The following is a 16,495-nucleotide window of genomic DNA, read 5'->3' on the forward strand; positions in this document are numbered from 1 at the left end:
CCAACCACAGCTCAGAACCAACAATAAAGGGGCCTATCCATTAGCAGATAAATTGAACGACTTAACGATATATCGTTCAGTCGTTCAATTTATCTGCTAATGGATAGGCCCTGAACGATGATAATGCGCACTCCCGCGGCCGATAAATTATATCTTTCGTCTCTCCAACATGTTGGTCAGTTATCGCTTATCACTGCCAGATATTAGAAATATCTGACAGTTATAAGCGGTAAACGACGAACGATATTTTTAATGAAAATTCATAGAAACAAAAAAAAAATCCACTGCCTGAATGATGTCATGCAATATCGTTCGTCGTTTGCAAAAATCTGTCATGTACATAACAGATATCTGTCACTGCAGCCCCAGGAGTTTTCAAGGGATAATCTTTTGTCTTTCATCGTTAGAGAAAGATCTGCTAATGGATAGGCCCCTTAAGAGTGTATTGTGTAACGCCAGGTCTGTGTTCATGACCACTTTATTTTCAACTCCCTCACTCTCCTTGCTATCACTGAGGTTTGAATTCACCTTTTCTAACACCACTTCTCCCTCTCTTAGTGGGCTCTCATTTTTCCATACTGTATAGGTGTGTCCTCATACACCTAGCTTCAAAACACCATGCAGAGCGAGACACCTAGCGTGAGTGAGCCATGCTGAGTGGTGTAGTGTCCTTTTTGACCGTAAATGCATCATGGGGGGGAAATTCAATCAGCCACGGTAAAACGTCAAGTTAACGTGTGTTAACTTAACGCACCTATCGAGCATTACTATCACTTATCGCCTGTATGTGCGCTCCCGTTTAACACCCAATTCCCTCCAAAAATGCATAGAAGTCTGTTAATGGCCAAAAGCAAACTATTTGGGGTTCTCAAAGTGGGTCAAATGACTGTTATAAGCATTTTTCAATAACAGTGAACACTTAAAAAAAAAAAAAAAAAAAACCTGCACCATTCAAACAGCACCCCCATATACTTGTCCCATATATTTTATCCCATAATTCTGCACATTGCAGAATTTCACCCTAAAAATGGCATTATTGACCAAATGAAACTAATTAAAAACTTCTAAGTGCCTAATTAATCATTAAGGAGGGTGTCCCGGTGGTTCTGAACCAAGTCTCAACATTTTCACCTTATAATTGGGATTTTACCCAAATTTTTACCTACTCAAGGGTTCCTGAAACAAATGTGTTATCCTTATGCAGAATTAGCGCACGTTAATTGGGTGACTAATGGAATAGGGCATAAATTTTGTTTACACACAAATTTCACTAGCTCTAACCCAAATTTTTTGGTAAGCGAGTATATTTTTTGCCGCCCCCCTATGCACTGCCCCTTTTACAGTGCCCCCCAGTAGTGGTCCCCCCTGTGCAGTGCCCATGGTGCCCCCAGTAGTAAGCCCCTTATATAGTGCCCCCAGTAGTACTCTTCCTATGCAGTGCCCCCAGTAGTGGTACCCCCTATGCAGTGACCCTTATATAGTGCCCCCAGGAGTGATCCCCCCATGCAGTGCCCACAATAGTGGTACCCCTTATGCAGTACCCACAATAGTGGTACCCCTTATGCAGTACCCACAATAGTGGTACCCCTTATGCAGTACCCACAATAGTGGTACCCTTATGCAGTGCCCTTTAAACAGTGGCCCCAGTTGTAGTTCCCCCCCCATGCAGTACCCCCAGTATTGCCCATTATCAGGGCCGTAGCTAGGGTAGTGCGGCCGGTGCCATCGCACAGGGCACCACAGGTCAGGGGGCGCTGTTTGGACCTTTCAAATTTCTGTTTATTATCACTCTCACTTGTAGTCTCCTCTTATTTTATCCCCAGCATCTCCTGGCCTCCCCTATCTCTTCCCTGGCCCTTCCCCATGAGGCCATTCCCCTTTTTTGGGTGCATTATGTCCCTTTGAAAAATGAGGGGGGCGCCAATGCTCTTTCTGGCACAGGGCACCAAAAAGTCTAGTTACGGCTCTGCCCATCATATACAGTCAGGTGCATAAATATTGGGACATTGACAGAATTTTCTTATTTTGACCTCTATTCACCACCACAATGGCTTTGATATGAAACAAACAAGATATAATGGAGTAATAGGGTAAGCCAAGACCAGGTATGCACACCTGTCTATTGTGTCCAAAATCACAAACTTTATATTCCCCTATATGGATAGTGACCGCTAGGAAACAAAAACGTCAGTAGTGGCTTGGTAAGCTACGGCCGTAGGCTACCCACACCTGTGAAACCGCGGAATATCTGTAAAGTAAAGGCACACTATGTATGAGAGAGACATTTTGGATGTTCCAATTGAACACCCTGGTTCCACAGGGGTTAAGTGAAAACATAGACTTTGTATCTTTCTCACGTTAGATCAGGTAGAACTATTACAGGAAATGTTTATGACATTATTATGTAGATAGTATTTTGTTTTTTGCTTACTCCTTCTTATTCATCCATAATATTAGATCACCTTGGAGTGTTGATATTTTTATTCCTGACATTCTTTTTGTCCTCATACTAACTGATAGTGTAGAGGCAGAGAGATAGTTTGGTATATGTCTACTTTATGGTTTGATTCCCGTATAGTGCCTTTCACTTTTATTGTGTTTATCTATAAATATATATATATACATATATTATTTTTTATATTCAGTATATTATATACTTTATGATCAAATATATCCTTTTTTTATCATAGTATATTTTAAATTGGTCAAAATAACTTGTATACCAAATAAACTGCTAATATTTAAGAACAAATGTTTTAATGTGAAGGTATAAAATTACTGGTGGAAAATTGCAGAACAACAGATGCTTACAATTATTTTAATCTAATGAGATAAGAATGACCTATGGATGTTGGACAACAATTGAATGAGAAGGTATTTAAGGTGTATTGGACCGGCTCAGAATTACTCTTTGAAAAAGCTTCCACCCTATTGGAGCGGAACGCGTTAGAGATATATAAGAGCTAGCTATTGTGAGTTTATGTGGAGTTTCAAGTGTGACTGCAGTTTTTTGGAATCATCAACATTGCTACATTCTTAGCCGTTTGGCCCACAGCCACACCATTGGATTCCCAGAACTGCATAATATCAAGCCTGCAAGTAGAGGATTCTCCACCTCCTGCAGACAGCTGTGCCTTTACTTTACAGATATTCCGCGGCTTCACAGGTGTGGGTAGCCTGCGGCCGCAGCCGCCATGCCGCTACTGACTTGTTTTTGTTTCCTAGCGGTCACTATCCATATAGGGGAATATAAAGTTTGTGATTTTGGACACAATAGACAGGTGTGCATACCTGGTCTTGGCTTACCCTATTACTCCATTATATCCAACTATACTACAAATAGTGAGTTATAATACACCGGTGTATATGGAAGATACTCACCTCTAAAAAATCTTATGGCGGACACACTCAGATTTTTTTTATTTTATATGGACGTCTATTTTAAGGTTTTATCAAAATTATTATTAGTAGTGCTGTTTCTCCGCATGACATGTATATGTCATTATTCAATTTATACATTGTGTTGTCTATATATATATATTGTCTAAAGTATTTGTTATTGATAATATAGATATTTATAATATATTAAACCTTCTGTCAAACCTCCTGATTTACTAGCGCAATTGAATTTATTATATTTTTCTGGTTTATTTCACACCGGCTGTGTTGGTGTTAAGTGTTTGCTATCACAAACATACATGTCCTTTTGCAGCTGATATCAAAGATTGTTTTCATTATTTATATATTTTTTTAACATTCATCACTATATAGTGCCTGTGACTCTTTTTTGGTTGGAGGGGTACACCTGTCATATTGTAACAGTTGTTCTAAGGCAAGTTAGGGAGGATGGAAATTGATCCAAATTATAATTTCGGATCACTCTAAATATCGACGGACATCAGGTTAATAAATGAATGTCTAAGGCTCATGTACATCCAAATTAAGGGTGAGTACATTATACAGTCAGGTGCATAAATATTGGGACATAGTCAGAATTTTCATATTTTGGCCTCTATTCACCACCACAATGGCTTTGAAATGAAACAAACAAGGGTGCAAATGCATGAAGCTCTGGAAAGTGATAAAGTGCAGAGTGATAACCGTCCAGCCACTCAGCTCCCTACTGTCATGTTAAAGGCTGTGTTTGAAAAATGTCAGTTGGGAGCTGATTGGCTGGTCGTTTATCACTCTCCAATTTATCACTTCACAGACCTTCATACATCTGCCCCAAGATGTGCTTTAACTGCAGACTTTCAGATTTAATTTGAGGGTAATTACATCCAAATCAGGTGAACGGTGTAGGAATTACAATGGTTTCTATATGTGCCTCCCACTTTTTAAGGGGCCAAAAGTAATGGGACAAACTAAACAATCCTAAATCTAACTTTCACTTTTTAATACTTTGTTGCAAATCCTTTGCAGGCAATTACAGCCTGAAGTCTGGAACACATAGACATCACCAGACGCTGGGTTTCATCCCTGGTGATGCTCTGCCAGGCCTCTACTGCAAATGTCTTCAGTTCCTGCTTGTTCTTGGGGCATTTTCCCTTCAGTTTTGTCTTCATCAAGTGAAATGCATGCTCAATCGGATTCAGGTCAGGGGATTGACTTGGCCATTGCATAACATTCCACTTTTTAGTCTTAAAAACTCTTTGGTTGCTTTTGCAGTATGCTTTGGGTCATTGTCCATCTGCACTGTGAAGCGCCGTCCAATGAGTTCTGAAGCATTTGACTGAATATGAGCATATAATATTGCCCGAAACACTTCAGAATTCATTCTGCTGCTTTTGTCAGAAGTCACATCATCAATAAATACAAGGGAACCAGTTCCATTGGCAGCCATACATGCCCACGCCATGACACTACCACCAAAATGCTTCACTGATGAGGTGGTATGTTTTGGACCATGAGCAGTTCCTTTCCTTCTCCATATTCTTCTCTTCCCATCACTCTGGTACAAGTTGATCTTTGTCTCATCTGTCCATAGGATGTTGTTCCAGAACGGTTATGGCTTTTTTAGATGTTGTTTGGCAAACTTTAATCTGATCTTCCTGTTTTTGAGGCTCACCAATGGTTTACATCTTGTAGTGAACCCTCTATATTCACTCTTGTGAAGTCTTCTCTTGATTGTTGACTTTGACACATATACACCTACCTCCTGGAGAGTGTTCTTGATTTGGCCAACTGTTGTGAAGGGGTTTTTCTGCACCAGGGAAATAATTCTTCTGTCATCCACCACAGTTGTTTTCCGTGGTCTTCCGGGTCTTTTGGTGTTGCTGAGCTCTCCGGTGCATTCTTTCTTTTTAAGAATGTTCCAAACAGTTGATTTGGCCACACCTAATGTTTTTGTTTTGATTTTTCAGCCTAATGATGGCTTGCTTCACTGATAGTGACAGCTCTTGGATCTCATATTGAGAGTCGACAGCAACTGATTCCAAATGCAAATGTCACACCTAGAATCAACTCCAGACCTTTTACCTGCTTAATTGATAATGAAATAATGAGGGAATAGCCCACACCTGTCCATGAAATAGCTTTTGAGTTGATAGTCCCATTGCTATTGGCCCCTTAAAAAGTGGAGGCACAAATAGAAACCGATGTAATTCCTACACCGTTCACCTGATTTGGATTTAATTACCCTCAAATTAAATCTGAAAGTCTGCAGTTAAAGCACATCTTGTTTGTTTCATTTCAAAACCACTGTGGTGGTGAATAGAGGCCAAAATATGAAAATTCTGACAATGTCCCAATATTTATGCACCTGACTGTATATGAACTGTAAATGATAAATATATTGGTTACAATTGATCTACACCATGGTAGCATCACATTGTGTCTCCAACATATCGTTATGGAGTAAGAACTGCAGACAGAGCAACATTGCCTGAGCAACTATAGTAGGACAATGGTGTGTTTTCTGTCCAATGCTTGTTTACCACCAATCAAGGGTGAGCTGATATATTTACATTTACAGGTTATCTGAATATCATTACAGGACACACTATTCTCACACCTTTTTCCCCACATATTCCGAGATACCCATTTGGAGAAATTCTTAATCATTATGCAGGAGGAGAGTGTGCCGGAACATACCCCCTCCTACTTCACATTATTATGCATGTACTATCAATATTTAATATATATATTTATAAAGCTGGCCAGACCATGCACAATCTAGTGCAGTGTTTCCCAACTCCAATTCTCAGGCACAAGTGAAAAAAATTAGCTCCACTTGTGGATCTTTTAAAATGTGTCAGCCGGTAATGAATACACCTGCGCACCAGCTAGGAGATCTGTAAAACATGTACTGTTAGCAGTCCCTGGGGACTGGAGTTGGGAAACACTGCTTTAATGGTTACCCAAGCCTCTATGGTGGCTGGCCGCACCCCTTAAACACCTACCACTGCATTCCCCTGATAGACCCTTTGTATTCCAGTCAGACACTGCTGATGTTTGTAGTTCTACACGTACAGATGAGTCCTCACTCTTCTTTGCTGCAGTCGTGCCAGACAGCACCTCTCGTTACGCCTAGTTGCAATACAATGCGACTAGGACGTACCAGGAGACTGTGCTGATAAATTTGATATGCGAGACTTGTATATGTGTGTGACGGAGTCTCAGAATCAGCATACCAAGTGCTATGATGCAACGGCCGCAGCTTTTATCCAAGCCAAGTTTCATTTATAGGCTCAGTCGCATCCAGATATACAAGTGTCACATAGCAAAGTAATCAGCACAGTCTCCTGGTGTGTACTAGTCACATTTCTGCAAAAAAAAAAGATGCCCAATGCTAGCAGAGTTGCATGGGACCTGGCAGCTCACTCACACCAGGCATGGTGTATTGAGGCCAAATGAGCAAGGACACATCTGTACAAGCATGTCCAAGCAGTGAATGCTTGGCGTGACTTGTAGTTCTGCAATGGTAATTACAATTTTTTTATATTATGCTATTACGCTGGCACCTGCTGCTTCAGGTGTGCCAAGATGGCCCCAGTGCTATTCAGGTTGGTGGTGGTTGTTACAATAGGGAGGCTACAGAAACCCATGGTTCTGCCAGTCAAAACACCCTTATAAGGCTGCAATTTTTCGGCATTAGGTATACACCAACATTCAAGCCACAAAATTATAGCTACTCCAAATCAGGCTCTAAGTCTTCATATTTAAAACCATATACTGTAGTTCGTAAACATACAGCCAAACGTACACATTTGGTAAAGAGTTACAATGATACTGTACTCGTATGTGTACTTGAATCCCTTTATAAATAAATAAAAAAAAAAAAAAGTTACTCGCTAACCACATTTAAAGTATTTATATAAACAATATACTTACTGTCTCCTGGATTGGTAGCACACTGTCAGCCTCTATTGTCAGTGAGGAAACTTTTGTTTCTGTATTATCCTATAGAGAGAAGGAAACACGACATTCATAAGGGACATATATATGTAATGAAAATACATTTTCATACTAGATGAGATACATTAAATAAGAAAATTTAATTTAGAAGTGCTCCCTTGAGTCTTTGGGTTTTTCAAATAGAGGGTGTTACCACAGCTTCCTATTAGAGGGATCTACAGCATTGGAGGATCGAAAAAGCTCAGGTAAGGGACGTTTCTTATTTAGCATAGCTCACCTAACCAGAACTCCCATCATTATCCTGGTGCAGATCAGGACAACATACAAAAAAGGTTGCATGATGAAGACATGATGGTGCAACGTCCATAAAGGGCGTGCCTAAAACTTCTGAAGCACAAGAAACCCACCATCCCCCCCTAAAAAGAACACTGTATTAAAACACACTATGGTAAGCAGTACATATCTTCTTGCCAGTCTAGACAAAGGTCCTAACTGACAAATAAGGAACCACGAGCGGTCCTCAACTTTTAAGAATTGGACTTTCCTGTATAAACTGCACTCATAGGGAGCAAAGACATCTGATTCAGAATTGCAGGCAAAACAGATTGATGTACCTATCGATCACACCCTGCCACAAACCATGTGCTTGTGGAAATAGCAGTCATCATCATCAATGCACACTTGCAAAAGATCAGCTTGAAAAACAACACATCTCTGCATATGCTCAACTTTACAAAGCCTGCACTTGGGCTGCTGCACCCAATCATGCCCTTTCAGCCACAAGTGCAATTACTGAGGAGCGGTGTATGACTCTGAACCGCACCTAGTTACTGATAGTGACTTACGCTCAGATACAGAGCATGAAAAACCGCAAGATCCATCTGCAAAATAGACTTGTGTACAACTTTGCATTAGCGCCCCCAATTGTGTAATTGTGTTGTATATTTCTCCACCCATTGGATTACCTATCTAAGGACCCTATATGTTATCCTTTCATTGTTTATTCCTTCACTTAACACTGAAACACAAATCACTATTACTGTATCTATTGTAGATATTGTCTTATGTTGTGTATCTAACATATAATAAAAGTTAAGTTTTAATAACACAGCATTAATATATTAAGAGTGCCCTCATACTTAGAGCATTCTTTCTTCAGCTACACGATTTTATGTCTACTCTACAGAAGCACCGCCACAATCTACCTATTACTTATTGGCTATAAAACCCAATTGTATTTGATCATAATAGTGGCCTATAAACACAAGCAAATACCTCTTTGGAACTGGTGCAAGAATCATTCTCTCTTTTGTCTCTATAGATTATAATTTTAGGAGTAATTTTAGTTCTAATTCTTCCTTTTGCACGGTATCTTAGACTAAACTAAAATACGCTTTACAAAGACAACTAAGGACTAACTGGAACCGAACTCCTCTTGAAAATTATTTAAAAATATCTTCATGAGGACCAAGACCAAAAGTCTTTTGACCAGATTACACAGAACCTCCAGAAGGAGTTGTACCTTTTATAGCACTCTCAAGATTTGATCACATTTCTTATAGAACACAACCTTCTAGTCCTGGAGGAGTGTGATAAAGAAATAGAAGCACTAGGCAAGAAACTCTCACAGTGGGAACAGGATAAATATTTTCAGAGGTGTTTTGAAGAAAAACAAGAAAGATTTGAAAAACGTATATCATTATTGAATGGAAACATACTAAATTCACCCACGATAAAAGCGACGTCGCCACGGGAATATTATTCCTTTTATTACTATACATCATCAGAGCCAGAATCGTCAGGAACTGAAGAGAATTCTCAACCACACAAAAAAAGAGACAAAGAGGTAATCCAGGGGTTACAAATTACACAAAGGCTTTGCATGATTATACTGTATATCAGGGGCTCATCAAACATCAGAATGTGCATAATTCAACCAGAAGTTCACAGTTAATAAGCAAAGAGGATATCACAAATAATTATATACAACAAAGTAGTATCAGTCTCAGCTCCGTGGTCCAGTCCATGCATAGACTGGCACACTGCTGTGGACGTTACATCAGAGATCTTCCCCCTCCATTTCTCCTCCCCACTACACCTATACATACACTGTTTACCTAATTATAAACCCCCTTTTTCTATATTTTCTTATTTTGCCATTTTATATATTTTATAACTCTACTCAAGTCTATCCAGAATAATTATTAAACTTACAGCATATATAGGCACCATATAGTCTTCCAATCACCATGCCTATCATTTTTCCACTTTCCAATCAGACCCATCACACATCTTTTTTTATAACGATTTGCCATATACTCAATACATAAGCGTGTACCTAGCCGAGATACTCTTTTTACACTTGACACTGCCTATATGCACTATTACATACAGTTTTCCTTTAGAGACACAACACTGTGCCCACAATATAGTACAGCCATGACACAAGTATTGGTTTTCATAAAGTTTGCTGCTTCAGTGTTTTTAGACCTTTTTGTTACATGTTGCTATGGTATACTGATGTAAAATTACAAGCATTTCATAAGTGTCAAAGGCTTTTATTGACAATTACATTAAGTTTATGCAAAGAGTCAATATTTGCAGTGTTGACGCTTCTTTTTCAAGATCTCTGCAATTCGCCCTGGCATGCTGTCAATCAACTTCTGGGCCACATACTGACTGATGGCCGCCCATTCTTGCCTAATCAATGCTTGGAGTTTGTCAGAATTTGTGGGTTTTTGTTTGTCCACCCGCCTCTTGAGGAATGCCCACAAGTTCTCAATGGGATTAAGGTCTGGGGTTGGGAGAAGTTGCTCTTGGAGGATGTTTTGGTACCATTCTTTATTCATGGCTGTGTTCTTAGGCAAAATTGTGAGTGAGCCCACTCCCTTGGCTGAGAAGCAACCCCACACATGAATGGTTTCAGGATGCTTTACTGCTGGCATGACACAGGATTGATGGTAGCCCTCACCTTTTCTTCCCTGGACAAGCGTTTTTCCAGATGCCCCAAACAATCTGAAAGGGGATTCATCAGAGAAAATAACTTTACCCCAGTCCTCAGCAGTCCATTCCATATACCTTTTGCAGAATATCAGTCTGTCCCTGATGTTTTTCCTGGAGAGAAGTGTTCTTTGCTGTCCTTCTTGACGCCAGGCCATCCTCCAATAGTCTTCGCCTCACTGTGAGTGAAGATGCACTCACACCTGCTTGCTACCATTCCTGAGCAAGCTCTGCACTATTGGTGCGCCGATCCCGCAGCTGAATCAACTTTAGGAGACAGTCCTGGCACTTGCTGGACGTTCTTTGGCGCCCTGAAGCCTTTTTCACAACTATTGAACCTCTCTCCTTGAAGTTCTTGATGATCCGATAAGTGGTTGATTTAGGTGCAATCTTACTAGCAGCAATATCCTTGCCTGTGAAGCCCCTTTTGTGCAAAGCAATGATGATTGCACGTGTTTCCTTGCTTAACCAAGGTTAACAGAGGAAGAACAATTATTTCAAGCACCACCCTCCTTTAAAAGTTTCCAGTCTGTTATTCTAACTCAAACAGCATTACAGAGGGATCTCCAGCCTTGTCCTCATCAACACTCTCACCTGTGTTAATGAGAGAATCACTAACATGATTTCAGATGGTCCTTTGTGGCTGGGCTGAAATGCAGTTGAAATGTTTTTGGGATTAAGTTCATTGTCATGGCAAAGAGGAACTTTGCAATTAATTGCAATTCATCTGATCACTCTTCATGACATTCTGGAGTATATGCAAATTGCCATCATAAAAACTGAAGCAGCAGAATTTGTGAAAACTAAGGATGAGCGGGTTCGGATTTACTCGGTTCTTATCGCCACTTTACCGCAAGTTAGGATTAGTTCGGATTTATTTTATTGGCTATCCAAAACACGTGATAGCTGATAGCCAATAAAATGCCGTTTTGAGAACCGAGTGAATCCAAACCCGCTCATCCCTAGTGAAAAGCAATACTTGTGTCATTTTCACAACTTTTCACACTCCCATCTACATTCCCCCACACATCTATACGTACACCACACTTCTACAAATACAGTACAGTATCTCCTTTTTCTTATTTATATAACTTGTATTTAAAATTAAGCTCCACAAACAAATTGCAACTTTTTCTAGCAATTTTGAATTTCATAAAATATAAATCACCCCTTCATCATCTTCAGCCCCAGGTCTATGTGGCCGTTAATACAAACTTGCCACTAGGGTCAATCTGGGATTGACCGCAGGCACTATAAAAAAAAATACAGACATTCAGTGAGAATGCTGCTGGGTGTTTTCTCACACTACCTCACTGAGCCATTTCCTGGCAATCGAGAGGGCTAGAAGATTATTGGCCTTGTACTTTGTCAATCCAGTAGATGCATAAGGATTGGCCAATGAAGTAGGTGCCTAAATAAGCCGGCATTTGGCTTTGTGCATCAAATAGAAGCACAATGATTGGTCTATCGGGCAGACACCTAGGCAACCTTATCCTACAATCTTCCATTGGCTCTGTTCACCATCCATTCAGAGCAAATAGACCCAATATGCCTGGACTGATCTTAAACTAGCTTAAGTACCCAGCATTGCCCAGGTTTAAATTTTTAGACTCCCTGGGTCAAAGTTCTGCCCAGTGAACAGCAACAGGAGGTGCAAATGGGACCTCAATCCCCTCATATGTCTTCTGATATCCAATGTTACCACTCTGTGAAGTTTTTGTCCAATTCCATCCAGAGGAAGGATCAGAACAGGGCCCCCGGGTCAAAGTTCTGCCCAGCGTACACTAACGGGAGGTCCAACCAGGACCCTAACCCCCTAAAACTTGGCCAGGATCCAACTAGACCACCTCATGTTGCTTTCATCCTAATTGGTGCAAGTGTGTCCGAATGCATAACCGACAAACAAACAGACCAATTAATTATATATATATAAACAAAGCGACAGGCCGGCACTCCAAAAACTAAAACATGTACTTGCCCAGGTGCCTTCTCAGGACCAAGTTCCAAGCCCAAATATGTACCCACAGCAGAGCGGCACTCACGGGTCATTCAGTCAAAAATACAGGATGCCAGATCCACGATGTATCTAAACATACATCGTGGATCTGGCATCCTGTATTTGTGACTGAATGACCTGTGAGTGCCGCTCTGCTGTGGGTATATATATATATAGATATATATATATATCTATATATATATATATATATAGATAGATATATATATAGATATATATATATATAGATATATATATATATATATATATATATATATATATAAGTCATCTTATGAAGCTCCTTATTGGGCATTCGTTGATATACCCAGACGACTGTTTCCAATCCTTTACATCACTTTATACTGTTTCATATCCATGTTTATGTTATGTGATACTTACAGTATGTGTATATACTAGGGATGTGCAGGCTCGGATAGGTTCGAGTTTGCACGTGGAGTTCGGATTTTTCCCTCCAAAAAAACGGAACTCAGAACGAGGCAAAACGTCATCTTACATGGACGAACATCATCATTCCTGGACAAAAGACCAGGAATGATGATGTTCGTCCATGTAAGATGACGTTTTGCCTCGTTCTGAGTTCCGTTTTTTTGGAGGGAAAAATCCGAACTCCACGTGCAAACTCGAACCTATCCGAGCCTGCACATCCCTAGTATATACATATATATATATCTTAGCATAATAAATATACTGTAATCGGATGTCAGTTCCCTGCCCAAAATATACATTACTCTATATTATAGGTGCTATAGATATATTGAGATCCCACTACGTTTGAACGTCTAGGTATACAAAGTGCTACGATGTAGCACCGCAGCTTTTTTGTGCCAAGTTTAGCTGTAAAGGTTCAAATTAATCAGTGCAGTTTTGTCATATTGCATTGCCACTAAGGGCCGTATTCAATTAGTTTTGCATCTGTGAGAAAGTTCTGCCTGATTTTTCGCCGGCTTCATGTGTTTTGGATGCGAAAACTTATCATGCGTGCTCCCGATTTACTCCGTATTCAATTGCCAAACCGGCGAAAGCGGGACCCTGAGAATGTGAAACAGGCAAAAAGTGCTGGATGAATTGGGGGAATCACTCTGTCCCCCAGAAAAAGATGGGCTGACTTCGGAAATCATTATGGTAGTTTAGTATTAGCCCTAATTGAACTAGTTAGGGTACTTAAGTGGTGGTAAATGCTTGCTATTAGTGTCTTGGTATAAGTGGTGAAGGATAGCATAAAGCAGTGTTTTTTGGAGAAAATAAGTAGTTCCATGAAATTTGGGGTGCTTTTAAATGGGTGCTACCCTATTTTAATGTCTCTAATGTGTAGTTTTAGTAAAGTTAAATTCCTCCGTCTTACAAGCACCTGCATTTCCAAAAACAGTTGGCCCCTTCTTAGAGCACCCCCAGAAGTTCATTTGGCTAGTTTTTGAAGTTGTCCCCCACTTTTTTCATTTTTGCCCCAAATTTCAAAGGCATTTTTTGGGGGGTTCCTGGAAATGTTTAATTTTTTTTTTGGTGAATTGTTCATTGAGGGGTGTACTAAGGGTTTTGAGTGGTTCCCCAGTATCTGCACCCCAAAATATAGATTTTACACTTTTTTTCACCTGCTATTCTGTGGAGAAAAAGTATCACCTATTTCAGTGCCTTGACTTTTCGCATAGGCGATAACGGAATGGAATTGAATAGAGAGAAATAAACAGGCAAAATTTTCGCAAAAAAACACACGAAAACGGCTTTTTGCTCTGAATAGAATACTGCCCTAAGATGCACATTTGAGGGAAAAAAGACGTCACACCGCTCGGAGCAGCTCACACACGCCAGGCATCTTGCGGCGCATGGTGTATTGAGGCCAGGTGTATGAGTACTCATCAGTGATTAATAAAAGTTAAATTTTAATCTTTTCATATATATATTTAATTCTAAGGGGTGAGTTCAATTAGCTACAATAAATTACCGCATGCTAATGGACCCTCTAGGGCTATCCAATTAGTAGCAAAGAGTGGCTGCCGGCAGAACTTATCTGGGATTTATATTAAGGATCTCAGCAGGCTCCAAAAAAAAATCCCCAATAAAGAGCCTGTTTTTGGGAAGCCAGAAGCGAAAACACTAGGGGTGAGCACCGGCCACTTTTCGTGTTTTGGTTTTGGATCTGGATCTTTCTTCGTGTTTTGGATCTGGATTGGTTTTGCCAAAACCACCCTTCCATGTTTTGGGTTCTGGGTTTTGGATCTGTATTTTTTTTAAAAAAAGCATAAAAACAGCTAAAATCACAGAATGTGTTGGTTTTTCTGCTCCTATGCTATTATTAACCTCAATAACCTTAATTTCCACTAATTTCCAGTCTATTCTGAACACCTCACAATAGTGTTTTTATGTCCAAAAGGTTGCACAGAGGTAGCTGGATGACTATGCTAAGCGACACGAGTGGGCGGCACAAACACGTGACCCATCTAGGAGTGACACTGCAGTGGCAGACAGGATGGCAGTTTGAAAAACTAGGCCCCAAACTGTACATAATGCAAAGAAAAAAAAGAGGTGCAAGATGGAATTGTCCTTGGGCCCTCCCACCCACCCTTATGTTGTATAAACAGGACATGCACACTTTAACAAAGCAATCATGTCAGCGCCAGGGTCTGCCACACGACTGCGTCAGAAATGATTGGTTCGTTTGGGCCCCCACAAAACAAGCTGGCAATTAATCTGTCCCTGCACAAACTGGCTCTACGGAGGCAAGATGTCGTCCTCATCCTCCTCATCCACCGATTCCTCACCCTCTTCAGTGTTGTGTACATCCTCATCCTCACAGAGTATTAACTCGTCCCCACTGGAATCCACCACCACAGGTCCCTCTGTACGTTCTGGAGGCTGGTCTCCCTGGAAGAGTTGATAATTCATTTTGATGAACATCATCTTCTCCACATTTTGTGGAAGCAACCTCCTACGCCTTTCGCTGACAAGGTTCCCGGCTGCACTAAACACTCTTTCGGAGTACACACTGGAGGGGGGGCAACTCAGGTAAAATAGAGCCAGTTTGTACAGGGGCCTCCAAATTGCCTTTTTTTCCTGCCAGTACAGGTACGGACTGTCTGACATGCCTACTTGGATGCTGTCACCGATGTAATCCTCCACCATTCTGTCAATGGTGACAGTATCATATGTAGTGACAGTAGACATGTCAGAAATTGTTGCCAGGTCCTTCAGTCCGGACCAGATGTCCAAACTTGGTCCTGCCTGCCCTGCATCACCGCCAGCGGGTTGCTTAGGATAGCTAAGTTTTTTCCTGGCAGCCCCAGTTGCGGGAGAAAATGTAGAAGGAGCTGTTGACGTGTCACGTTCCGCTTCAGCTGACAGTGTGTTCACCAACAGGTCTTTGCACCTCTGCAGGCTTGTGTCGGCCGGAAAGAGAGACACCACATATGCTTTAAACCTAGGATCGAACACGGTGGCCAAAATGTAGTGGTCTGATTTCAACAGATTGACCACCCTGGAATCCTGGCAAAGCGAATGAAGGGCTTCATCCACAAGTCCCACATGCCGAGCGGAATCGCTCCGTCTTAGCTCCTCCTTCACTTTCTCCAGCTGCTTCTGCAAAAGCCTGATGAGGGGAATGACCTGACTCAAGCTGGCAGTGTCTGAACTGACTTCACGTGTGGCAAGTTCGAAGGGCTGGAGAACCTTGCACAACACGGAAATCATCCTCCACTGCGCTTGAGTCAGGTGCATACCCCCTCCTTTGCCTATGTCATAGGTGGATGTATAGGCTTGTATGGCCTTTTGCTGCTCCTCCATCCTCTGAAGCATATAGAGGGTTGAGTTCCACCGCGTCACAACCTCTTGCTTCAGGTGATGGCGGGGCAGGTTCAAGAGTGTTTGCTGGCGCTCCAGTCTTCGGCACGCAGTCGCTGAATGGTGAAAGTGGCCAGAAATTTTTCGGGCCACCCAAAGCGTCTCCTGCACGCCCCTGTCGCTTTTCAGAAAATTCTGCACCACCAAGTTTATTGTGTGAGCAAAACATGGGACGTGCTGGAATTTGCCCAGATGTAATGCACGCACAATATTGGTGGTGTTGTCATATATCACAAATCCCCAGGAGAGTCTAAGTGGGGTAAGCCACTGGGCGATGATTTCCCTCAGTTTCTC

The 16,495-nt window shown here is 41.1% G+C and overlaps 1 protein-coding gene across 6 annotated transcripts in view; it reads right to left on the minus strand.

Annotated features, from left to right (window-relative positions):
• The window catches only part of AHI1 (Abelson helper integration site 1), a 404,344-nt gene that overhangs the window by 93,676 nt on the left and 294,173 nt on the right, over positions 1-16,495 (minus strand). For all 6 annotated transcript variants that reach the window (XM_088452390.1, XM_088452372.1, XM_088452409.1 and 3 more), the window contains one exon: positions 7,333-7,401. In XM_088452390.1, coding sequence (XP_088308516.1) covers positions 7,333-7,401 — 69 coding nt within the window. The remainder of the gene's footprint in view (positions 1-7,332; positions 7,402-16,495) is intronic.

This window comes from Taudactylus pleione, unplaced genomic scaffold, assembly GCF_031769625.1.
Source record: "Taudactylus pleione unplaced genomic scaffold, aTauple2 ptg000006l, whole genome shotgun sequence".
Lineage (NCBI taxonomy): Eukaryota > Metazoa > Chordata > Amphibia > Anura > Myobatrachidae > Taudactylus > Taudactylus pleione.